The sequence below is a fragment of the Stomoxys calcitrans genome, chromosome 2 (assembly GCF_963082655.1).
Source record: "Stomoxys calcitrans chromosome 2, idStoCalc2.1, whole genome shotgun sequence".
NCBI lineage: Eukaryota > Metazoa > Arthropoda > Insecta > Diptera > Muscidae > Stomoxys > Stomoxys calcitrans.
The window spans coordinates 36,479,698-36,506,286 of record NC_081553.1 but is presented as its reverse complement, the minus strand read 5'-3'; the positions used below and the strand labels follow the sequence as shown (position 1 = coordinate 36,506,286).

Genomic DNA, 26,589 nt, shown 5'->3' with positions numbered 1-26,589 from the left:
GATTCGTGCTTTATTCCCAAAGACCTTTCATTTGAGACCCATATTGCTATCGTCGTAAATTTGTCGTTTTTTGGGGAGGGGCACCCTCCCAAACACTTGGTCCCACATTTGGATATCAGATTGGTATTCTACTTGGAGGCCACCGTAGCGCAGAGGTTAGCATGTCCACCTATGACGCTGAACGCCTGAGTACGAATCCTGGCGAGACCATCAGAAAAAATTTTCAGCGGTGGTTTTCCACCTCTAATGCTGGCAACATTTGTGAGGTACTTTGCCATATAAGACTTCTCTACAAAGAGGTGTGGCACTGCGGCACGCCGTTCGGACTCGGACTATAAAAAGGAGGCCCCTTATCATTGAGCTTAAAAAACTTAAATCGGACTGCACTCATTCCACCTGTTCCTTAGTGGTATGTTCATGGGCAAAATTCGCATTTTACTCTCAAGTACCTTTTTTTTGCCTTGTTCTGTAAATAAGTCCTATTTGCCATGTTTAGTAAATAAGTCCTATTTGGTGGTGTTTTTGGGAAGGGACGGCCTCCCAAACACTTGGTCCCACATTTGGATGTCAGATTCGTATTATACTCGCAAATACCTTTCATTTGAGTACCATATTACCATGATCGGTAATTATATCCGATTTAGGGGTCTTTTGGGGGTTGGGGTGGTCCTCCTAACACTTGGTCCGACAATTGGATATCAGATACGTTTTCTCATTCTTAATACCTTTCATTTGAGTCCCATATTGTTGTGATTGGTCTAAATATATATTTGGTAGGTTTTTGAGGGGGGGAGCCCTCCTAGGTACCCCATCCAAAATTGCATACCAAATTTTTATTTTTATGTTGAATTGATTATTCAAAAGTGTTAAGTTTTTCATTTAATATCAGCAGACAGTGTTTGCTGAGACTTCAGCAGACAAATTTTTCTAGGTGTATAGGCCTTATATGGAGTGTATATTTCTTTACCTTTAAAATCATATTGTTAGCATATTTATTTATTGTTTTTTTTTATAAAACTTGCACTCTTTTCTTAATTTCTATTTTTAGATTTCTTATTTTGCGATTTTATTTTTAACCAAAAATATGCAAACAATACATTGGTCATTATCGTTTGGCAAAAATTTTATTGCGGGTTTTTCGATGGCGATAAGCGAAGCAGCGTGACTAGATACTTTTAAAGATTAAGAGAAAATTTACAAGGTAGCGTATGCTTGTTGAATGAATGCAAATAAATTATACGCCTGGGTGCGTCATTGATGTGAGTGCGTCACTGGCAAACTCAGGTCGTAGGCAATAAGAATATGCGTTTTAAGAAAGTTTGTCGTCACAAAAAAAAATATGAATAGAAAATAGTTAAAAAAATTGAATAAGTCAAAGTCCTGTACAAAACCATTCATTGTTGAATGTTTTTGTTGAACTTGTTAACACTGAACCCACATAATGTTGTATTTCAAGTCTACTGAAGAGCAAGACAGTGAAGGTAGAGTAAAACGAACAAATTTGCTGTTGAGTAGATAAAGTTAAAGAAAACAACCACCATTCAGTACTTGGGAGTACCTTTATTTCAAATTCATAGCCGCTACCGGGAGTTATGAGAAATGGCTCAATGTATATGAAAGCGTCTCGCTGTCAGCTGATCACACAAATCGTTCGCAAACTGTTTGTTTTCACATATAAAAAACTAGGCGTGTGTGTGTGAGTTATGAGAATTCACTCGCTGTATATGAAAGCGTCTCGCTGTCATTTTCAAAATATGAACTGATCACACAAATCGTTCGCAAACTGTTTGTTTTCTCATATAAAAAACTAGGCGTGTATGTATGTGTGTGTTTACCCATGCTTTTGCCAAACCACGTTGCCTTCGTACGAATTTCGTACTACGAAAGCAGACGAACAAGAAAAAATGGTATGTACTGAAGCAAAACGTACCCGAATACATGCATTGTACAACGTGCGCTCACTGAAATCCGAATCAATCTTTCTTTTTGCTGAAGGGATCATTTTATGCATTCATTCATCTCGTCATGTTTATCGGTTTTACTCAGTTCTCAATTGTCTCATAAAATGTTGTAGTTTTAAACAAAGAGTTCAGTTCTTGCCATACTCTATGACAGTTAGTGTGTCTTGATAGCAGAAATGAATGGTCTTGCGCAGGTCTTTGACCAGTATACATTAAACTTAAAGTAGGTTTGAAATAGGTTTATTTGAGCCCACAGTGCCCAATTTCGACGAAATCGAGTAATAAACACTAATTTTGTGAGCCCAAGAACTTAAGTCGGGAGATCGGAATATATGGCAGTTGTATCCACATATAGCCCAATCTTGGCCACACTTTATACGAATGCCAAGAGGCCAAACTGAACTCTTGGTGCAAAATTTTATAATAAATACACGTTTTATAGTCCCAAGACCTTAAACTGTGAGATCGGTATACATGCCAGCTACATCCATATATAATCCGATCTTGACCGTACTCGATCCAAATGGCTAGAGGCCAAAAGCAACTAATTGTACCAAATTTCAGAGAAATCGGCTAATAAATACGCCGTTTAAGGGTTCAAGAACTTTAATCGGGAGATCGGTATATAAGGCAGCTACATCCAAATATAGTCCGATGTTTATCATACTCGGTAAGAATGTAGAGGAACCTAATGCAATGTGCCAAATTTCACCTAAATCATTTAATAAATTAGGCTTTAATGAACCTAAGATCTTAAACTGGCAGATCGGTCTATATGGGAGGTATAGTCGGTTCATAGCCCATCTTCGAATTTAACCTGCCTATTGACAAAAAATAATCTGTGCACAGTTTCAGCTCAATCCTGTATATAAAAATCAATTTGTGTTTGTTTGTCGGTTTGCTTGTTTGTATGTTTGTTTGTGCGTTCCTTATAGACTCAAAAACGGCTGAACCGATTTCCATGAAATTTTCACTGATGGTGCATAATGATCCCGTGGTAAAAATGGGGGTACTAGATTTTTTGATATCTGAAGGGGGGCGGACGCTCCCCCTAACTCCAATCTTCAGAAAAGCCAGGTTTCGATGATTGTTGGTGCAATTTAAGCGAAATTTTTTAACCTAAAAATAAAAATTTGGTATCCAAATTTCGGATGGGATACCTAGGGGGGACGCCCCACCCTAAAAACTACCCAATATATATTTAGACCAATCACGACAATATGGGACTCAAATGAAAGGTATTTAAGATTGGAAAAGGTATCTGATATCCAATTGTCGGACCAAGTGTTTGGGAGACCACCCCAGCCCCCAGCACGAATATCAATATTCGGGAAAAAGTGTCTACGGGCCACCCCACTCCCATAACACCACTGGGGGTCCACCCATTCCCCTAAACACACAACAAACAGGACTTATTTACTGACCATGGCAATATGGGACTTAAATAAAAGGTATTTTAGTGTAGAATACGAATCTGATATCCAAATATGGAGCCAAGCTTTTGGGGGTCCCCCCTCCCAAAAACAACCCCCAAAGAGGACAAATTTACGACATTAGCAATATGGGGCTCAAATGAAGGGTCTTTAAAAGTAAAGCATGAACCTGATATCAATATTCGGGAAAAAGTGTCTATGGGGTCACCCCACATCCAAAACTCCACCCATATAGGACGTATTTGCTGACCATTCCAATATGGGGCTCAAATAAAAGGTATTTTAGGGTTGAACACAAATATGACATATATTTTCAAAGCCAAGTCACTGAGTGGCCGCCCCATCCCCCAAACCGGTCGTGTTTGCCGACTATGGAAAAATGGGGCTCAAATGAAGGGTATTTGGAAGTAGACCATGAATCTGACATCAACATTCGGGACCAACTGTCTAGGGGACGTGCCTCCCCCATAACAACCCCCGAATAGGAAGTATTTGCTCACCATGACAATTTGGGTCTTAAAAATAGTGGAGCTCGATATTGATCGTTTTTAGGGCCCGTACCCCAAATCGGACCTATTTGCTGACTTTTGCAATAAGGGGTTTAAATGAAAGATATTTGAGATCAGAAAACGAATTTATTATCCAATTTTGAGGCCAATGGCAAAATGGAGTTTAAATTAAATAGCTGATATATTTTCAGGGCTAAGTCTTTGGGGGACCACCCCACTCCCAAAAACACCCCTAAATCGGGCATACTTACCGACCACGTCAATGTGGGTAAGCTAGCCGCTTGATATTTTGCACAGATAGGCAGTATCGATGTAGGTCATTGGGGATTGTAAATGAGCCATATCGGTTCAGATTTAGATATAGCTCCCATATAAACCGATCTCCCGATTTGACTTTTTGAGCCCTTGAATGCCTCAATTTTTGTCCGATTTTGTTGAGCTTTTGCATGTAGTGTTCTGTTATGACTTCCAGTACAGTCTAAATCGGTCTCCCATATAAACCGATCTTCCAAATTGATTTCTTGAGCCCCTGGAAGCCTCAAAATTTATCCGATTTGGCAGAAAATTTCTGGGTAGTGTTTCGCTACATACCGGCATCTTTGTGTGCGCTGGACTTACACATTGTGTATGTTCGCGTACCAAAAATTTGTGCAAATTTGCCAAAATTGTTACTGGAAGTCGTTCGCGTACCTTATTAGCCAGTAAAAGAGAGCGCGAGAGTGCGTGAGAGCGAGCAACATTTGGAAAGTTTGGTTACTGAGAGCTTTGAGGTTACTGGAGGTATTTTCCCCACAGAAATTTGCAGCATCAAACAGCTGTTATATGAAAACCAGCTGTTTAGTTCAAATAAATAGCAATCGAGTAAAGGCTGCTCTTACTCTCCTCCAAATACTTAATGTCTCCACTTTTTCCTAACAAAAACAAATCATATTCCCTAAACATTTTAATTTTACTCAGCTGGCGGTTTTCTGGCTTTAATAACTGTATTTGACTTTAGCAAGAATAGCTAATTCATAGGAATGTACAAAAAAGAAACAAACATTCCCTCCAGCCATAGTCTTTAGCCATTATAAGTCCCTGTCAATCATATAAGATTAATTTTTATTTAATTTATAATTAATAAGGGTGTTATTTATAGAGTCATTGTTAAATTGAATGAAGAACATTACAAAAACAAAAACAAAAACATTGATAAAAGCCTGTTTATTGCGAAAAGTTTAAGAGTACATTTGAAATTCCCCGACGTCGTAGTCTTTGGTGGCCACTTAACACCTGTCAAACAGTAAATCATCAAAATGACATTTTAAGAGTCTCTTAATATAATACCACCAAATAAATACTTGAGCAATACTTGGTCATAGCATTTATCTCGAAGGGCTAGTAAATTGTTTTAAATTAAAAAAAAAAAAAAAACTATAATGGACATGATAGACAAAGCTCGTAAATATTTGATGCGGTGGTATGACAATTTGTTGTCAAAACAAATATTATTATAGTAAATAAGTTAGAAAATGGAAAAATATATCGGGGGTTAAAACAAGTGAAAACGTGCTAAATTCGGCCGGATCGAAACTTGGGAACCCACCACCATGGAATTCTGCTAAAATATGCATAAATAAATATGTATGCTTAAAGTATATATATTCTTGATCGTCATGTCATTTTAAGTCGATCTAGCCATGTCCGTCCGTCTGTCTGTCAAAAGCACGCTAACTTTTGTAGGAGTAAAGCTAGGTGCTTGGAATTGTGCGCAAATACTTCTCATTAGCCTCTAGAGGGCGCAACTCTTATCCGATTTGGGTGAAATTTTGGTATCACTTGAAATTTTGGTATTACATAGGGTGCACATTTATTTGTATTTTTGGATTATTCGATTAATCATTTGATTGAAAATTCAGGTTGAACGATAAATCGATCAAAACCGAAGGGAGTTGGCGCTTAATCGATTCATTGATTTATGTATGTAATAAAATATAACGGGATATTTTTTGAGATTTTATCCTTTAAGTATTTCTCATACACTTAAGTCGATTTGTATGTCCATAGTGGTATGGGGCGGATTTATATCTGCACGCTCTTTTCAACCTAACCTAACCTAAGTAAATTTGTAAATAGGGCACATGGATCCGGTTTTGGATGCAATTTTGCACGTGGTGTTTTGGTATCACTTAGGGTGCACATTTATTTGTATTTTTGGATTATTCGATTAATCGTTTGATTGAAAATTCAGGTTCGACGACAAATCGATCAAAACCGAAGGGGGTTGTCGATTAATCGATTCGTCGATTTATGTGTCTAATAAAATATAACGGGATATTTTTTGAGATTTTATCCCTTAAGTATTTCTCATATATGTAAGTCGATTTGTATGTCCATAGTGGGATGGGCGGATTTATATCTGCATCCTCTTTTCAATCGAACATAACCTAAGTCGATTTGTAAATAGGGTACATGGATCCGGTTTTGGATGAAATTTTGCACGTGCTGTTTTGGTATCACTTAGGGTGCACATTTTTTTGTATTTTTGGATCATTCGATTAATCGTATACTTGAAAATTCAGGTTCAACGATAAATCGATCAAAATCGAAGGGCCTTGTCGAATAATCGACTAACCGATTACCCCACTTCATCGATTTATGTGTCTAATAAAATAAAACGGTATAGTTTTTGAGATTTTATCCCTTAAGTATTTCTCATATATGTATGTCGATTTGTAAATAGGGCACATGGATCCGGTTTATTTGGCTAAAATTTTGCTTATGGTGTATCGGTATCACTTAGGGTGCACATTTATTTGTATTTTTGGATTATTCGATTAATCGTTTACTTGAAAGTTCAGGTTGAACGATAAATCGACCAAAACCGAAGGGAGTTGTCGATTAATCGATTCGTCGATTTATGTGTCTAATAAAATATAACGGGTTATTTTTTGAAATTTTATCCCTTAAGTATTTCTCATATATGTAAGTCGATTTGTATGTCCATAGTGGCATGGGGCGGATTTATATCTGCACGCTCTTTTCAACCTAACCTAAGTCAATTTGTAAATAGGGCACATGGAGCCGGTATTGGATGAAATTTTGCACGTGGTGTTTTGGTATCACTTAGGTTGCACATTTATTTGTATTTTTGGATCATTCGATTAATCGTATACTTGAAAATTCAGGTTCAACGATAAATCGATCAAAACCGAAGGGCCTTGTCGAATAATCGACTAATCGATTACTCGACTTCATCGATTTCTGTGTCTAATAAAATAAAACGGTATAGTTTTTGAGATTTTCTCCCTTAAGTATTTCTCACATATGTATGTCAATTTGTAAATAGGGCATATGGATCCGGTTTATATGATCTTCCTCTTTGAACTAAAGCAAAAATTTTTCAATACAATCCAATGAAATTTTGTCCAAGTAGGGCCCAATGATCGATAAATGCAGAAAAATTACACAAATCATGTTTTTAAGTTTTTTTTTTTTAACTTAAAAACGGTTAATCGCCATCGCAGCGCAGAGGTTAGCATGTCCGCCTATGAAGCTGAACGCACGGATTCGAATCCTGGCGAGACCATCAGAAACAAATTTTCAGCAGTGGTTTTCCTCTCCTAATGCTGGCAACATTTGAGAGATACTATGTCATGTAAAACTTCTCTCCAAAGAGGTGTCGCACTGCGGCACGCCGTCCGGATTCGGCTATAAAAAGGAGGCCCCTTATCATTGAGCTTAAACTTGAATCGGACTGCAGTCATTGATATGTAAGAAGTTTGCCCCTGTTCCTTAGTGAAATGTTCATGGGCAAAATTTGCAATTTGCAAAAACGGCTGATCGATTAACAGATCTAACTCATCTCATTTTAAAATCTTCAATTATTTGAAAGTTCTTCAATAATCGATTAATCGAGTGTACATCCTAGTATCACTTCCAACAACTTCGCTAAGTATGATTCAAATCGGTTCATTACTGCCATATAAACCGATCTGCTGATTAGATTGCGCTCTCTAGAGCGCAATCGTTGAGGACTTCCAACAAATGTGCCAAGTATGGTCTAGATCAGTCCATAAACTGATATAGCAGCCATATAAACCGACCTCAATTTGGTTAAAATTTTGCATATGTCGTATGACTTCAACAACTGTGCCAAGTATGGTCTTAATCGGTGAATAATCTGATATAGCTGCTTTATAAACCGATCTCCCACTTTGACACTATGAGCCACTAGAGGGCGCAATTTTTATTTAATTTGCCGGAAATTTTGGAGGTGGTATTTTTCTAAGACTTTTAACAATCATGAAAAGTACGGTCCATATTGGTCAATAACTTGATGTAGCTCATATATATATTGAAAAAGTCATTCAAAGATCTTCAAAAGAAGACAAATGCGATCCATGGTGGGGGGTATATAAGATTCGGCCTGGCCGAACTTAGCACACTTTTATTTGTTATACCAACCACCGACGGATGGTTGTCATTCCGTCATTCCGTTTGCAACACATTGAAATATCTATATCCGACCCTATAAAGTATATATATTCTTGATCAGCGTAAAAATCTAAGACGATCTAGCCATGTCTGTCCGTCTAACCGTCTGTCTGTTGAAATCACGCTACAGTCTTTAAAAATAGAGATATTGAGCTGAAACTTTGCACAGATTCTTTTTTTGTACATTAGAAGGTTAAGTTCGAAGATGGGCTATATCAGACTATATCTTGATATAGCCCCATATAGACCGATCCGCCGATTTAGGGTCTTAGGCCCATAAAAGCCACATTTATTATCCGATTTTGCTGAAATTTGGGACAGTGAGTTGTGTTAGGGCCTTCGGCATCTTTCTTTAATTTGGCCCAGATCGGTCTAGATTTTAATATAGCTGCCATATAGACCGATCCGCCGATTTAGGGTCTTAGGACTATAAAAGCCATATTTGTTATCCGATTTTGCCGAAATTTGGGACAGTGATTTGTGTTTGACATCCTTCTTCAATTTGGCCCATATTGGTCCAGATTTGAATACAGCTGCCATATAGACCGATCTCTCGATTTAAGATCTTGGGCCCATAAAAGGCGCATTTATTGTGCGATTTCGCTGAAATTTGGGACAGTGAGTTGTGTAAGGCCCTTTGACTTCCTTCTTCAATTTAGCTCAGATTGGTCCAGATTTGAATATAGCTGCCATATAAACCGATCTCTCGATTTAAAGTCTTGGGCCAATAAAAGGCGAATTTATTGTCCGATGTCACTGAAATTTGGGAGCATAAATAATGCATTTTCGCCGGATTATGACGAAAGATGGTTTACACCCGAGGTGGTGGGTATTCAAAGTTCGGCCCGGCCGAACTAAACACCTTTTTATTTGTTTTTTACCTGTTTCGTCTGACTTCAGGGTTGCCATGTGTCCCGTATTCCTAGCTTCAGTAGCATTTTGACATTCCTTGTCGGGTCATAGGTTGTTTGGGGAAGGTTTTTGTTACCCAAGTACCGATTTTTTATACAGTTTGGTAATTTTTAGAAACAGCGGAGAAATATTTTTCATATCAATGAGGGCTTTGTGATTCAAGTGTTAGCTCAATGATAATCGAAGACCACTGTGTTGCTGAGGTTAGCATGTCCGCCTATGAATCTGAACGCCATCCTCAAGAAGACAAATCGGTTAATAGGGGACCATACTTTTCATATACGTTTTCATAACACAACATCATATGCAGAAGTTCAAATACTCTTCAAAAATATAGTTTGTAGCTGTTGAACGCGAATATATCCATTACAATCTGAGGGTTTATACAAAAGCCCTTCTCAGCTTTAATTTTTTTTCCCATGAGGTTTTAACTTTTGAATTCGCCTTCTCATTTTCAATTCAATAAACTTCACTTACCCTTGATTTAAAACGGCTTTCATTTTTCTTTTGCAGGTTCACGTTATCTAATTCTATACCTGAAAATATCGAGTTGCTCAGAAATTCCATGTACCATGTATCGTGGTACCACAGTCCATGTGGATGTTATATTCGATGACGATGGTAAGTTAGGGGAGAACTAAAAATAAGGTAAACAAAAAAAATTTAGGCCAACAACATGATAAACTATTATTGGCGAGGAATTGTTTTCATTTAAAGGGGGTCAATGTCCAATACTCAGCGTCAGTGAATGTGATAGGTAATAAACTCAGTAGGCAAATCTGTCATATTTTAAACAGTTTCAAAAAAAAATTTCCTTACAATTGAATAAAAAAAAAACTTAATTTTTTTATTTTTAGATAACAATACCACATTCCTGAAACATGAAGTTCAATGGATATTGAATTCCATTAAAACAGATGCCCATATTACTCCCGACCCTTGCGAAGGTGATGAGGAATGCATATCCACTGATAATGATGGCAAATCTTATTGGGCATCGGTGCTTGTCAATAGTACACTGCCCACGGTAATGAAAGGATGAATGAAATCCATAATTTCTTTGACAAATATTAATTTTTTAATGTTGTTTCTGTTTTAGATTACTGGTACCATGAAGTGGGAAGCTGTTAATCAATATTTCCAGAAAGTGCTTTGCTTCAAAGTCCCTATAACGATTAAGAGTTGCCAAAAGTGTAGACAAACTGAACCTACAATAAATGTTCACATATAAAATATTTAAAAGCATTAATTAGAGTTTCTTTGATTCTTTTTTAAACTGAAAGGAGTTTGATGACAAGGATTCTGAACCAACCCTGATCCAGAGTTAATTGCCATTACCTTTATCCCTTGCTCACCTCCTTACAATTGTCCAGCTCTCCGCTGGCAGATGCTTATTCTATCCTTCATGCAGCCTGAGCATTGCTTCGTCCTCTAATACTGGAGGGGGAATCCACACTCGCAGCGTCGTCCAGCAGGGGATCTGATCATTCGGGACCAGCTCTTCATGGCAGGCCAACGGAGGTCAAGGCCACCGATGCAGGTCGAAAGAAAATCCAGAGCTTTTTTATTACCGACCGCGATGACTTTGACGCCCTTCAGCCGCTTGGCACCATCGAAACCCGCGAAGGAGTCATCCTCGCCTTTTCCAATGACTTCCGATAGAGCTCGGAGAATCTTCTCTTCGACTAATAACCTTCTCTCAGTGGATAGCCGGCCTTCAGGATTGTTCCTGTCCAGGATAGCCATCTGTAATTCAGGCGCTGATGACAAACAGGCCAATTTCTTGGCCCTTTTGCCATCAGGCGCCTGTGCATCGCCAGATTGCTGCCGTTTGTTCCCTGGCGTGGGCTTGTCATTTGAGTGACATACCCTTGTCGGGAGGACACTCTCCAGACCAACCTTCCTGGCTCCTGCGACAGGATCAACGAAAGGCCTCGGCTAAACAGTTTTGCTCTTTTCTGGGCCTGGTATTATGTACGCGGTGCTTCCAATGGCGGTCTTGGTATTGTTTGCAGCGTATGTTGTAGTTGTTGTAGTGTTCGCGTCGGTGCCAGTTCCAGTATCGCACGATGTAGCAGAGGGCAGCATTCGTTCCACGTTAGTAGTATCCATCATAGACTCGTACTTCCTGACGTGGAACCTATGCTTGGGCATCAAATGCTTGTCACGGATCGTCAGAGTGGCTGGCTCTAGACCCTTCATCTTCCTTAGATACCGTAACGAGCGTTTGTAGCCTTCGTCTCGTTTCTGTTGCCCTTTTCTGGGCCTGGTATTATGCACGCGGTGCTTCCACTGGCGGTCTCGGTATTGTTTATAGCGTATGTTGTAGTTGTTGTAGTGTTCGCGTCGGTGCCAGTTCCAGTATCGTACGATGTAGCAGAGGGCAGCATGCGTTCCATGACAGTAATACTCATCATAGACTCGTACATCCCGACGTGGAACCTATGCTTGCGTATCAAACGCTTGTCACGGATCGTAAGAGTGGCTGGCTCTAGACCCTCCATCTTCCTCAGATCTCAGATACCGTAACGAGCCTTTGTAGCCTTCTTCTCGTTTCAGCTCGTCTGTCTTCTGTACTTTCCGCCTGCCCTTTCCGCGAGGTTCCTGCCACACCACCAGGAGTTGAGGTTCCGGCTGCTGTCGGTTCTGAGGAGATCATCTGGACGTCCTCTTCATCCGTTTCGTAAAGCTGGATCGTTCCAACTCCCGAGAGTCCATTGCAGGAATCCTCGCAAGAAGCCAAGCCAATGTTGTCTTCTCGGGTCAGTATACCGTGTGTAGAGTTTGGACAAAGTGTATGTTGTGTGCCTGTTTGTTGTGTATAACATGAGCTCCCATATAAACCGTTCTCCCGATTTCACGTCTTGAGCCCCTGTCCGATTGAACTGAAATTTTGCATGTAGTCTAAACCGATCTCCCAATTTGACTTCTTGAGCCCCTGGAAACCGCATTTTTTCTCCGATTGAGCTGAAATTTTGCGTGTAGTATTCTGTTACATCGATCTATAACCTGATATAGCTCCCATATAAACCGATCTCCCGATTTGACTTCTTGAGCCCTTACAAGCCGCAATTTGTGTCCGATATGGCTGAAATTTTGCATGTGGTGTTATGTTATGACCTCCAAGTACCAAGTTTCAAGTACGGTCCACATCGGTCCATAACCTGATAAAGCTTCCACGTAAACCAGTCCTTGTTCGGTTCCTAGAGGTATGAAGAAGGTTGTATAACATTTTAGCCCAATCGGATGAAAATTATCGATTCATTGTCGGAGCGCTTATTTTTGTTTAATTTTCAAAAAATTTTACTTTGCCGAAAGTATTAATCGGAAAAATATCAATCAATATTCAGACAAAAAAATAAAATATCGATTGTATCGATAATGCCATGGATATGTTGCCAGCTCTATTTCTATGGCACACGAATTCACGCATCCTCAATGTCCAGAAATGCCGCCAGTGGGTAGTCCCCTTTCAATATATATGCCTTTCTAGTTGATGTACCACTTGATGCAGTGCTGAGTCCACACACCTGCCCTTAATATAGGCATGCTGGCAGTTAGATAAGAAGAGTGTTCCCAAACATTTCCTGATATGAAAGTCCAAAATTCTCTCCGGCGTCTTAACGAGGAAAGAGGCGATTGTATTTGGCCTCTTCATGACTTTGGAGCCGATATGGCAACCCATCGGCTACTTCGGCTTTGTTGTTCTTCAACTAGGTAACTGCTACCCTGACTTAGTTCTAAAAGGGCGTCATCAGCAATCTGTTCTGTGGCAACCTTGTTGATGCTAATATCGCATATCAACGGCTGTATGAGATGTGCTGACAACTAGCATATCACCTCCAGTCTTACATAATTCAGTTGGCAATCCATCGGCTCCTTCTGTCTTGTTGTTCTGCAGCCAAGTAATTGCAACACAGACATAATTCTCACTGGGCGTCATCAGGGATCGGTGTTGTGATAAGCTCGTCTTATGCTATTATCGGATACCAACCAAGATGTTTTTTTCTTAACTCCCCCATCCTATGGTGGAGGGTATAAAAAAAAACATTACACACAAAACGATTTAAAAAATTTCACAAAAATTTCATTTCAAAGCGGGTTGAGCTCGACCTTTTTCAATAGTTAAATGGAATAAATTTTTTTTAGTTATTAATAGGCAAAAGTTCATTCGTTCGTACAACAGGATATAACTTTTGAGAAAAAAAACTCAAAAAGTCATCACCCTAATGTGCATTCAGTCGGTAGCTGCGTACAGATTCACGACTATTACGCTGCTTGATCTAGATGCTCCCTTATGTTGTGCTAAACCTCTCACACTAAAAGATCCATCTCTGGAAGTTGGTTAGCTGACATGTAATTGTGACTTCGCACAGAAAAGATCTTTGCCTTGGGGTCGTTGGTGATCGGAAGCGTTATGCCATTCCTCTGTTCATGTAGCGAACAATATGACTGAAGATTTGGTGGCATATACTCGTCATGTATTCAAATTTGGAGGCCACCGAGGCGTAGAGGTTAGCATGTGCGCCTATGCGGACGAACAGTGTTTTTTTTCACGGCGCTATATTTTTTACCGTCCTTTTGACATTTCTCTTCAGTAAGGTTTGTCATTTCATGTTGGAAAGATATACGAGCCAATAACGGGTCGAAATTATCAACATTTATTGCCAAAATTCGGAGTCAGGTCTTAACGTTAAGAGCTTCAGCAATGTGGCTCTTTTCTGGCTGAATGGCTACTTCAATAAACAAAATATGCGTTATTGGTCAGGCAGCAATCCACACAAACCATTATTATTGTATTCTGAAAAAATTAAGGTTTAATGCGGTTTATGGGCCGGCGTCGTCATTAAGCCGTACTTCTTCTGTGATGATCAATACCGGCACAATGAGTCAAAATTATTAAAATTTACTACCGAAATTCGGATTCAGTGGTCTAAACGTTAAGAGCTTCAGCATTGAGGCTCATTTCTGGCTGAATGCCTTCGTCAATAAACAAAATATAAGTTATTGATCGGGAAGCAATCTACACGTATCATCATCATTGCATCCCAAAAAAATTGAGGTTTGGTGCGGTTTATGGGCCGGCGTCGTCATTGGCCCTTACTTCGTCCATGATGATCAAAACCGACACCTAACTGTGAATGGGAATCGCTACCGTTCAATGACGACCGAACATTTTTGGACGAAGAAATGGTTTAGTCGATTGGCCGCCTCGTTCGTGCGATTTCAACTTCGTATGAATATCGAACGCAAAATTCCAGCAGTATCGAGCGATTTATGCTTGTAAACTGGCGAAAATTAGGTTCAGCGTCTGATGCCATTATATTACCCCGGTGCCCGGGGTAATATAATGGCATCGAACGTACTTCCACAGAAATAAAGAATTTCATTGAAATCCACAACCGTTTTTGTTTTAAATAAAATTTTTTTAGCACTTTTATTGAAAAACCCGATATAAAAACTTCTTCCAAAATAGGTTTTGCACTGCTGTAGGCCTTTCAGACTGGATTATAAAAAGTAGATTCTTTATCATTGAGCTTAAAGTTGTCTTGCCGATCCTTATAATGATGGAAGGTCTTGTGACCTTGTGTCTGTTTGAATATTCTGGTCTATTTTCGTTGATTGCATTCTTAAAACTAATCAATTCTGTTCGGTACATGTCTCTTATGATAGTTTGATCCGATTTTAACGGCTCAAAGTACATAACACCTCGCTGATCCTACCAAATGCAGGCAATTACTTCGGTGCCGTAGATAATTGGCTTCGTCATTGATTTGGAGAGATGGCTGTGCTCCGCACATGACTTTTGTCGGCTTAAAGTTATCGTAATATAATCATTTAACATTATTCGATAACCTTCAGGTGTTATTTTCCCTAAATGAAAATAGTTTATCACACAATCGGTAACTTTTAGCAGCTGTTTTGTTTAAATAAAAAAAGGTTACCAGACTGCCCGCAAAACGTCGGCAATCAAGCCTTCTCGCCAAAGACAGTCTAGGCAGAAAAACTTAATTTTAGATGATGAACGGTTCAAATTGGCTATATAAGGTCTTTTTCTCATCCTTTTCTATCGAAGTAGTCATTCTCTTTCTTTATTTTAAATTAAAGTGTTTCCGTTTCATTTCCAGTTTGTTCTATTTTCATCTTCCTCCTCCTTCTTTTATGCATGTCCATATGGGGGACTACCCTGGTAAATCAAAAGTTTTCTTTTACCATCAAATTGCCATTTGCCTTAATTGAATTTTAGCTAAACAATTGAATTAAAATCAAATATATTAATTTAGAATTCAAAACTTTAATTGTTATGCTTTTTTGCACACCCCATGGCTCATGGGCACACATAGTAGCACATAATTGATTGATCAATATCAATTTAAAATGAATTTTCAAATTCAAACGTTTGTTTTTCTTTAGTTCTGTGCGTTTTTTTTTAATTGAAATGCAACGCATCTTCTGTAATTTAACAGGCAACGAATATGTTTCTCACACACACACACAAACATTCAGTCATTCACAAAAGCCAGCAGCAGGCAGGCAAGCAGGCGAAAGTCATTTTCCCACTTGTGATGAGCGTAACAGTGGAGGAGTTATGTGCTGTTATTTGCTAAAGAGACAAAAACTGCAAACTAAAAAACCCCCCAAAGCAGCAGCAGCAGTGACAACAACAACACAAACACTCTGCAATGCAGTGAGTGAGTGAATGAATGTCGCCCCTCCAATAATGGCAGCAACACAAATCAATGCTTAATGCACATGCTATAATACTTTGGGGGCAACACAACAGCAGGCAGCAGTCGTTGCCTACAAACCCATTGGCGCTGCGTCGCTGTCATCGTTGTGTTTGTTTGTTTGTTTGTTGGTTTTCTTTCTTCGTTGAGTTATAGTGTGTGAAGTTGGGGCCAGTGTGTGAAATGTTGCTGCTGCTGCTGCAGCGCAGTGCCGTTAGTGCTAAATAAACTGTTGACAGCAACATACGCGCCTGTTTTCAAAATTGCGATCGATCAGTTTGTTTTCGCAGGAGCAACAAATTGGTTGTGTTTGAGAACGGCTGGCAAGTGCAAGTCAAAGTATACGGCGCGCGGTGACGATTGACTACGGCATACGCGGCAACGTTGGCGACAAGTAGAACAAACGGCAAAATACAAAAACAAAATATACCAACCTACCTATATAAACAAAAACCTAAATAAAAACACAACGATCTAATTGCGTCAAACAAGCAGAAGACGAAGAGGTTTCTTTCATTTCACATACCCATATTTATATAGTACTAACACACAAGCACACACAGACGTGTTAACTCACGCACATACGCATTTCACAAAACCATTGAAAAAGAATAACAACAACCATGTAACCACACTAAAAGAATAAGAAGCAGGCAAATTACATAGCCTTTGCAACAAAACACTTTCTTCGCTTTGCAGTAAATCAAAAATAGTTCAGCAAGAAAAAATTAAACAAAAAAAAACGCCGACCAACCGACCGCTCGACCAACAAATAAATGCAAAAACACCAAAAAATCGCAAAACTAAAGAAAAAACTTTTCAGTTTTTCAAATGTGTAAAACGGTTCAACTCTCTACATGGGGAAAAATATAACAAAAAAAGTTTATTTTATGTAAAAAAAAATAATATGAAAATGTGATATTTGGTGAATACAAAAAAAAAACAAGCAAGGATAGAATATAATCGGGCTTTTTGCTAAAAAATAATTGCCCTATAGGCACCAAATAACAAAACAAAAGTTTCTATTTCAATCTATGGTAAAGAAGAATACCTTGGTGTGATCAACTTAAAAATGTGGTTAAAACTTAATGTCAATGCCAAATACCTATAAACAATACTGTTTAGTAAAATAGCACCAAATTTATATTTTTTTTATTTTTATAGTACAGAACACATTGAAACATTTACTGGTCAATTGAAGTGCTATAAATTTCAAAAGGTAAATGGTAGGCTGTTATGGTGTGATGTACTACAGGGTAGCTGACACTAAGTGTTACCAATTCAAATTACCACTTTTTTGTTTCGAAATATTTTTCATTGATTAAAATGACAAAAAATGTGGAAGTAATCTAAATTTCAGTATCCATTTACCATATGATCGATATGACCCTGTTTTGCCTTGACTATTGCTCTGAGTCGATCAAAAAACGAACTGCCAGATGCACGAATATAATCTGCCGGTATTTTGGACCATTCCTGAACAATGACTTTTTAGCGCATCCATATTGCCATATTTTTTAGTATTTATCTTGCTTTCTGATATGGCCCAAATAGAAAAGTCCTTCGGATTTGTATCTGGGGCGAATTGGACTGTCACTGGGTGGAAGTGCGCAACATGTTTGTATACCCTCCACCATAGGATGGGGGTGTCATTCTGTTTGTAACACCTCGAAATATGAGTCTAAAACCCCATAAAGTATATATATTCTCGATCGTCATGTCATTTTATCCGTTCGTCCATGTCCGTTCATCCATCCGTCTGTCTGTCGAAACCACGCTAACTTTCGAAGGAGTAAAGCTAGGCGCTTGAAATTTTGCACAAATACTTTTTAGTAGTGTAGGTCGGTTGGGATTGTAAATGGGCCAAATCGGTCCATGTTTTGATAAAGCTGCCATATAAACCGATCTTGGTTCTTGACTTCTTGAGCCTCTAGAGGGCGCAATTCTCGTCCGATTTGATTGAAATTTTGCACGTGGTGGTTTGGTGTTACTCCAACAACAACTGCGCTAAGTATGGTTCAAATCGGTCTATGCTTTTATATAGCTGCCATATAAACCGATCTTGGGTCTTGACTTCTTGAGCCTCTAGAGGGCGCTATTCTCTTCCGATTTGGCTGAAATTTTGCATGAGGTGTTTTGTTCTGACTACTTATAACTGTGCTAAGTATGGCCCAAATCGGTACATAACCTGATATAGCTGCCATATAAACCGCTCTGGGATCTTGACTTCTTGAGCCTCTAGAGAGCGCAATTCTCATCGGATTTGGCAGAAAAATATTGTACAACGGCTTCCCTCATGACCTTCAACATAAGTGTCTAATATGGTCTGAATCGATCAATAGCTTGATACAGCTCCCATATAAACCGATCTCCCAATTTTGCTTCTTGAGCCCCTACAAGGCGCAAATCTTATCCGAATGAACTGAAATATTACATAATGACTTCTACAACGTTCAACATTCATTTATGGTCCGAATCGGACTATAACTTGATATAGCTCGAATAGCATAACAGTTCTTATTCAATATTCTTTGTTTGCCTAAAGAGATACCGCGCATAGAGCTCGACAAATGCGATCCATGGTGGAGGGTAGCAACAAAGTGTCACTCTGTGCCACGTAGCACAGTGTTGCCACTTAGTTGTATTCGTTGGACAAAAATAGTTAGAGTTAACATAGAGCTCTAAAACTTTACACACAGAGGTACATTTGAGTGTAATGTAGAAAAAGGTCCAAACCGATCTATAACCTAATATAGCTCCCATATAAACCGATATCCCGATTTTACTTCTTGAGCCTCCAGAGGGTGCAATTATTATCCGTGGGTCTGTCCGTCCGTGTGTCCGTCCCTCCGTCTATATACACCGATCTGACGATTTAGGGTATTAAACACGTAAAAGCCTAATTTTTTGTCCGATTTCGCTGAAATTTGAAACAGGAAGTTGCACTAGGGGCCCGATATTCAAACCGAATAAGGGTCATATCGAACCATATTTACCTATAGCGGGCATATAGACCTATATGCCGATTTAGGGTCTTAAGCCCGTAACAGGTGCATTTACTATCCGATTTCGCTGAAATTGAAAGCAGTGAAATTTTTTAAGCTTCCCGACACAGACTCAAATATGGTTGAGACCATATTTAGATATAGCTGTCATATAGACCGATCTCCCGACTTAAGTCCATAAAAACTGCAAAAAAAATTTTATCCGATTTCGCTGAAATTTGAAACAGTGAGTTAAATAAAACCTTCCGATATCTGACTCAAATATGATTCAGATCGGTCCAAATTCAGATATAGCTGGCATGCACAGACCGATCTGGCGATTGGGGGGTTTTGAGCCCATAAAAGCTGCATTTATAAACGGATTTCGCTGTAACTTGAAACAGTGAGTTGTTTTAACCCTTCCGTTATCACACTCTAATATGGACCAGATCGTAAAATATTTAAATACAGCTGTTATATAGACCGATTTGCCGATTGAGGGGGTCTCAAGCCCATAAAAGCTGTAATTATTATCCGATTTCGCTAAAATTTGAGTCAGTGAGAGGTTTTAAGCCTCTCGACACTCGACTCAAATAGGGTTCAGATTGGACCATATTTAGATATAGCTGCCATTAAGACCGATCTGCTGATTAAGGGTCTTAAGCCCATATAAGCCGCAGTTATTATTCGATTTCGTTGAAATTTTAAGCGTATCGATATCCGAATCAAATATTGTTCAGATCAGATATAGCTGCTATATAGAGCGATCTGCCAATTAAGGGGCTTGAGCCCATAAAAGCTGCATATATTACCCAATTTCGCTGGATCTTGACACAGTGACTTGTATTATGCCTCCGACATCTGTCACAAATATGGTCCAGATCAGACCTAATTTAGATATAGTTGCCATATAGACCGATCTTAAAAAAAAGCGTATGTTTTGCCCGATTTCTGGACCTGAATCAAATATGATCCAGACCAGCCCCCATTTGCATATAACTATGAATGAGTGGAGATGCTATTCGAGAGGATGGTTAATTTATCCATGGTGGTGGGTATACAAAGTTCGCCACGGACGAACTTAACACGTTTTTACTTGTTAATTATAATAAATAACCCTGTTTCCAAAAAGGGGCCGAAAAATAATTTTTTACAAATTATTCCAAAAATTGGAAGTTCGTGCGCCCGAAATTTTGCTTTTTTGATTCAGGACACTTCATCGAAGACCCCTGAAAAAGCATTAGAGCGGCTCAAGTCAGCCTTTTTTAGATGCACTCCTTTAATTTTTACAGTAATTGCTTTATTTGTTCCTCTTATTTAAAACTAACGGTACTAATCATATGTGTCTGTGACACCTGTCGTTGACAAATGAGCTTTCAGTTATGTCCCCTTTAAGATTTTTTTCTATTTTGGTACCCCAAGTAAAAAGAAATCCATTTTGCTTACGTATTTTTAATTTTAATTTAATCTCCCGATTTGACATCTTGAGGCCCTAGAAGCCCCACAAAATGTCATCCAATTAGGAAAAAAATGTTTACGTCATGTTCTGCTGCAACTCTCAATGGTCGTGCCAAGTATGGTCCAAATCGGTGTATAACCTGATATAATTCTCATATAAACCGATCCCCGATTTGACTTCTTGAACCCTAGATGCCGCAACTGTTGGTAGGTTTGGGTGAAATTTTGCACTTAGTGTTTTCTTATGACTTCCTACATCCATGGTAAGTATATTCTGATGTAGCTCCCATAAAAATCCATTTCCAATTAGTCTGTTATGGCAGAAATTTGGTTCAGTTCAGTTTGTATATTTTTTTGGCACAATCTATGGCGGCGGGTTGGCAATATTAGGCCCGGCCGAACTTGGCAAAGTTGTCACTGGTTTTAAATTAATAACTGTTCATCCGATCAAAATGGATATGTTTTAGCAATTTTATTTTTCAGTGTAAGTGTGCGATGCATCACCATCAGCTGCAGCAGCAGCAGTGACTCAGGTTTCTTGTTGTGAAGAATTTGCATAGAACACATTTAAATTGAACGCAATTTATTGATTTTTGCTTAAGACACACTAACGGTCCCCAACGGGCGGGGAGCACTAACAAACAAACAGACAGATAGGCGGACGGACGGACGGACGGACGTAGGGTAACCATTGAATGTTTTACCGAGGGCGCCTGTGGGGGAGTTAAAGACCAATGAAACAAAGAGAAACCGAGAGCGAGAGAGAGAGAGACAGAGAGAGAGAACAAGAGCAAGGCACAAGCGTACCATGTAATGTCATACTGTGTGGTGCAGCAGTGTCACATCAAGGAAGAACGTCAGAGGTTTTCTTTTTCTGTTGTTGTTTTTTTTTTGTTGCTTTTTTCTGAAGTGTGAAACAGAAAACGGAAAACAAAAGTGTCAACAAAACAAGCCTAACAGTTTTAATTAAGTGTAATAATCCTTAAAATAACAAACGAAACAAACACATACGCACAACAGCTCACACACACACGCACACACAAGCCAACAGCCAAACCGACCACATGTGTCGTTTACGTATCCCCACAATAAAACTACAAGAATTGATGACAGTCAGGCAAGCAGGCAGGCAGGCAGGCCAGCAATACCACCAACAAACAACGTTGCGACAATCAACTACAACACAGCAACACCAACAACAATGTCATTGTGCAACAACATGTAAAAAAAAAACAAAAACAAAGCCTCCTGCCATTCTTGTTGGCCTCTACCGATGATTGCCCAGCACTTCAAATGAATAAATATTTAAAATAACTGAATGTTTCATCATCATCCTCTACGAGTATAAAAGCCTGCCTGCCTGCCTGCCTGCATGCATGCATGCATCCCCATCCCATCCAAAGAACCCATTCACAGCGTGGTGCACTGTGGTTTTCTTCTAAATCGTTACCTTTGAAATGCAGGACCTAAGAGGATACTTTAGAGGCTTAATATTATAAGAACATTGTCAATTGAAATCCAAAACGCTTACACACAAAACAGCAGAAAACAAAACAAACAAAAAATAGCAGCAACAACAACAATCTCAAATGGGGGGAAAATAAGTAGTAAAAGAAAGCCTAGTACGAAACAATCCATATATGTATGTACACATGTACCCTCTTACTTTGTGTGCAGTACTTATGGCAGTAGGAAATTCAATGCATTAAGCTCTTAATGGCCCAGCAGCTATTAAGGAATGTCAAATGCCAACATTTTTTTTTGATAAAATAAAAAAATTATTGCTAAAAATCTCATTATCATAAATAATTTTCTATGAAATTTGGATTTTTTATTTAAATTTTATAGAAATTTAAGTTTGGTAGAATTTTTCAAAATAATTTTCGAGATTTTATCTGCTTCTTGATTTTTTTATACCCTCTATCATAGGATGGGGGTATACTAACCTAGTGTTTCCGTTTGTAACACATCGAAATATTGATCTGGGACCCCGTAAAGTATATATATTCTGGATCATCTCGACATTCTGATTCGATCTGGCAATGTCCGTCCGTCCGTCTGTCGAAACCACGATAGAGGTCGAACGCGTAAAGCTAGCCGCTTGAAAATTTGCACAGATACTTAATATCGATGTAGGTCGTTGGGGATTGCAAATGGGTCATATCGGTTCAGATTTAGATATAGCTCCCATATAAACCGATCTCCCGATTTGACTTCTTGAGCTGAAATTTTGCACAGAGTGTTCTTTAATGAATTCCAAACACTGTGCCAAGTATGGTTCAGATCGGTCTATAACCTGATATAGCTTCTATATAAACCCATCTCCCGATTTGACTTCTTGAGCCCCTTGAAGCCGCAATTCTTGTCCGATTTGGCTGAAATTTTGAACATAGTGTAATCTTATGACTTCCAAACACTATGCCAAGTATGGTTCAAATCGGCCTATAACCCGATATAGGTCCTATTTTAAACCGATCTCTCGATTTATGTTCTTGGGCCCCTGGAAGCCGCAATTTTTATCCGATTTGTCTGAAATCTTGCAGATAGTGTTCCGTTATGACTTCCAACAACTAAGCCAAGTACGGTCTATAACCTGACATAGCTCCCATATAAACTGATCTCCCGATTTGACTTTTTCAGCCCCTGGAAGCCGAAATTATGACTTTCAAACACTGTGCCAAGTACGGTCCAAATCGGTCTATAACCTGATATAGCTACCATATAAGTCGATCTCCCGATTTGACTCCTTGAGTCGATCATCGGTTCCTAGTTTTATGCGGTTCCTAGTCTTAATCTATAAGATTAAGATCTATAACCTGATATAAATAGCTGCCATATATTGGGTTGCCCAAAAAGTAATTGCGGATTTTTCATATAGTCGGCGTTGACAATTTTTTTCACAGCTTGTGACTCTGTAATTGCATTCTTTCTTCTGTCAGTTATCAGCTGTTACTTTTAGCTTGCTTTAGAAAAAAAGTTTAAAAAAAGTATATTTGATTAAAGTTCATTCTAATTTTTATTAAAAATGCATTTACTTTCCTTTGAAAAACCCGCAATTACTTTTTGGGCAACCCAATAAACCGATCTTGGAACTTGACTTCTTGAGCCACTAGAGGGAGCAATTCTTATCCGAAGGGACTGAAATATTACCCAATGACTTCTACTATGGTCTTCAACATTCAATTGACTTATGGTCCGAATCGGACTTTAACTTGATATATGGCCAATAGCGTAATAATTCTTGTCCTTTATTTTTTGTTTGCCTAAAAAGAGATACCGCGCAAAGAACTCGACAATTCGATCCATGGTGGAAGGTATATAAGACTCGGACCGATAGAACTTAGCACGCTCTCACTTGTTATATTAAAGGTTCGTTCGGTCTGTTTGTGTTTGCATAAACTCATTGAAATGTTTTTTTATACCCTCCACCATAGGAAGGGACTATACTAACTTCGTCATTCCGCTTGTACTTGCTTACTTTAATTGGCTAAGACAGAACATTTGTTCCATTAATCGAAAGTAGAAGAGTTTTTCCCAGCGCCTCCATCTTCTGCGCTCATTTTTTAATCTATGACACCAAGTTTCGAGGTTTCCCCCACCACTTGATCTTTCCATCGGACTTTTGGTCTTTCCGGTTTTGCGTGTACCATCGTGTTTGCCTTCAAAGGACTTCATTGCTGTAGCATCTTCATCTCTTCTGACAACATGACCTTGCTAAGGCACCCCTTGTATTTTCATACGTGTGACTACGTCGTCATACAGCTCATACCGATCGTGGTTCATACGACGCCTATATTCTCCATTAAGGCAAACATATATTTTACGAAAGAATCTTTTTCTCAAACACTCCAAGCACTGACTCGTCTGCTTTCACCAGTACCCATGCCTCAGAACCATATAACAACACGGGTAGTATCGGTGTCGTGTATAGTGTAATCTTCGTCTGTCGAGAGGTGACCTTGATTCTAAACTGGTTACTTAGTCCAAAGAAGCATCTGTTTGCCAGTGTTATTCTTCGCTTTATCTCAAAACTGGTGTCATTCGTTTCGGTTACGGCGGTGAGATAAGATGAAGTTGCTGACTATCTCAAGGTTGTGGTTCCCAACATTCTCCATTTTGTTTATTTGATCGGTTGGCGTTTTGGGAGTTGATAGGATCCATTTCGTTTTATCTCCACTTACTACCAGACCCCTTCTCTCTGATTCTTTTACGATTCTTTCAAAGGCTGCAGTTACTACATCCGGTGCCCGACCTATGATGTCGATGTCGTCGTTTAATCTCCTCCAACAGTTTATTAAAGAGATCACACGATAAGCTGCATTATTGCCTGAAACCTCATTTGGTATTGAACGATTCGGAGAGTCTTATTAATTTTGCAGAGACACCAAACTCAGACATGGCTTGAGCTACCTTTGAACGTAAAGGGGTATCGAAAGCGGCTTTGTAGTCAACAAAGAGATGGTAGGTTTGATTTGTCCTTCTCGGGTCTATTCCAGGATTTTGGCGTAGTGTGAAAATCTGCTCCAGGTTGGATTTACCAGGTCTAAAGCCGCGTTGATAGGGCCCAATTATCTCACTCACATAGCACGCTCGGGAGTATCTTGTATGCAATGGGGAGCAGACTTATTCATCTGTAGTTGGCACATTTCGTCTTGTCTTCCTTCTTGTGTACGGGACAAAGTATGCTAAGATTCCAATCATCGGGTATGCGTTCTTCTAGCCAGATTGCCCAGATAAGGTGATGCATACTCCTTATCAGCGTCTCGCCTCCGGTCTTAAATAGTTTAGGGGGTAACCCGTCGGCTCTTGCTGCCTTGTCGGGTCTCCGTTCTGACTAGGAGGTAGACTTATCAGCGTGTCGCCTCCGGTCTTAAATAGTTTAGGGGGCAACCCGTCGGCTCTTGCTGCCTTGTTGTCGAGTCTCCGTTCTGACTAGGAGGTAGACCTTCTATACCATCATCAGGGATTAGTTCTGCGGTATCCTCTTTCGCGCCATCGTCGGACACTAGCAGCTTATTAAAATGTTCTTTCCATATCCTCAGCACACTATCTGTATCAGTTACCAGATTTCCTTCTTTGTCTCTGCAAGAGCCAGTGCCGCTCGGCCTCTCATTGAGACTCTCCCCTCGTTACCGCTGATTGTCCGCGACTGCCGTTGCAGCTACTCCGTATGCAGCATTCCACTATCTGCAACCTGTGGACGCGCCCGGTAGCTCCAGTCTGTGTGGTGCTCAGAGCTATCTCGTGCCGGAGGGAGAAGGAGAGCTTTCATCAAGCAATTGGGTCAGTCAAGTGGAGCATGCTGTTGCCATCTGTTATTTTTGCAGCTTTTTAGCTTCCAGCTTCCCTGCTGTGTACTTTCCTCGCCATCTATTACAAGACGATCAATTTGGTTTCTTGTGTTTTGATCGGGTGACAACCATGTTGCCGTGTGAATCCTTCGATATTGAAATCTGGTAGTGCTAACTACCATGTTTTTGAAATCTGGTAGTGCTAACTACCATGTTTTTTGCTGCGGCGAAATCTATTGGCCTCAATTCATTATGGGAACTTTCTTCGTGTAGGTTAAATTTTCCGACTGTTGGACCAAATATATTTTCTTTCCCTATTTCCAGAACGATTTTAATATCATGGGGGGGGGGGGGGCAGCGGTCGTAATCTCTCTTAAGGCGCTCATAGAAAATATACTTGGTCTGCTTGTCCTTGTCTTCCGTCGGGGCATGGGCATAAATAAGGCTGATGTTAAAGAAATCGGCATTTATGCGGATTGTGGCTAGTCTCTCATCCACTGGAGTAAGCTGGAGACAAGGTGTTTCAGTCTCCGACTAACCACAGCTAAAATCATGTCTCGTGTTATGGCAGCTATAGCATAGTTCGTTACCGTTTGGTGCTGTTGTGACGCCATTCCCCGCTAATCGCACTTCCTGTAAGGCGGTAATATCTGCCTTGTACTTTTTCAATACATCCGGTGCGTATACTGCACCTTCTCTATAAAGAGTCCGGACATTACAGGTGCAGATCCGCAAATCATGGTCCTTTTTTTCGTTTGCGTGGGTCGACAACGTTAGGGGGCTCCGTTTTTCCTATTATTTTCTTTCTCAGAGTAATTGTAATTTCATGAGGGCGGG

At 39.5% G+C, this 26,589-nt stretch overlaps 2 protein-coding genes across 5 annotated transcripts in view; both read left to right on the top strand.

The window, feature by feature from the left end:
• The window catches only part of LOC106090222 (uncharacterized), a 14,392-nt gene extending 3,852 nt beyond the window's left edge, over nt 1-10,540 (top strand). The window contains exons 2-4 of the mRNA XM_059363564.1: nt 9,805-9,912; nt 10,149-10,318; nt 10,391-10,540. Coding sequence (XP_059219547.1) covers nt 9,805-9,912; nt 10,149-10,318; nt 10,391-10,522 — 410 coding nt within the window. The 3' untranslated portion in view covers nt 10,523-10,540. The remainder of the gene's footprint in view (nt 1-9,804; nt 9,913-10,148; nt 10,319-10,390) is intronic.
• Nucleotides 10,541-16,290: 5,750 nt separating this feature from the next.
• Nucleotides 16,291-26,589, top strand: part of LOC106090219 (anosmin-1) — a 54,734-nt gene continuing 44,435 nt past the window's right edge. The window contains exon 1 of one of the 4 annotated variants that reach the window (XM_013256345.2): nt 16,291-16,525. The gene's annotated coding sequence lies outside the window, so the exon portion shown is untranslated. Of the gene's footprint in view, nt 16,526-16,766; nt 17,057-17,183; nt 17,239-21,411; nt 21,434-26,589 lie in introns of those variants that run through there. The other 3 variants (XM_013256349.2, XM_059363561.1, XM_059363562.1) reach the window with 3 other exon arrangements.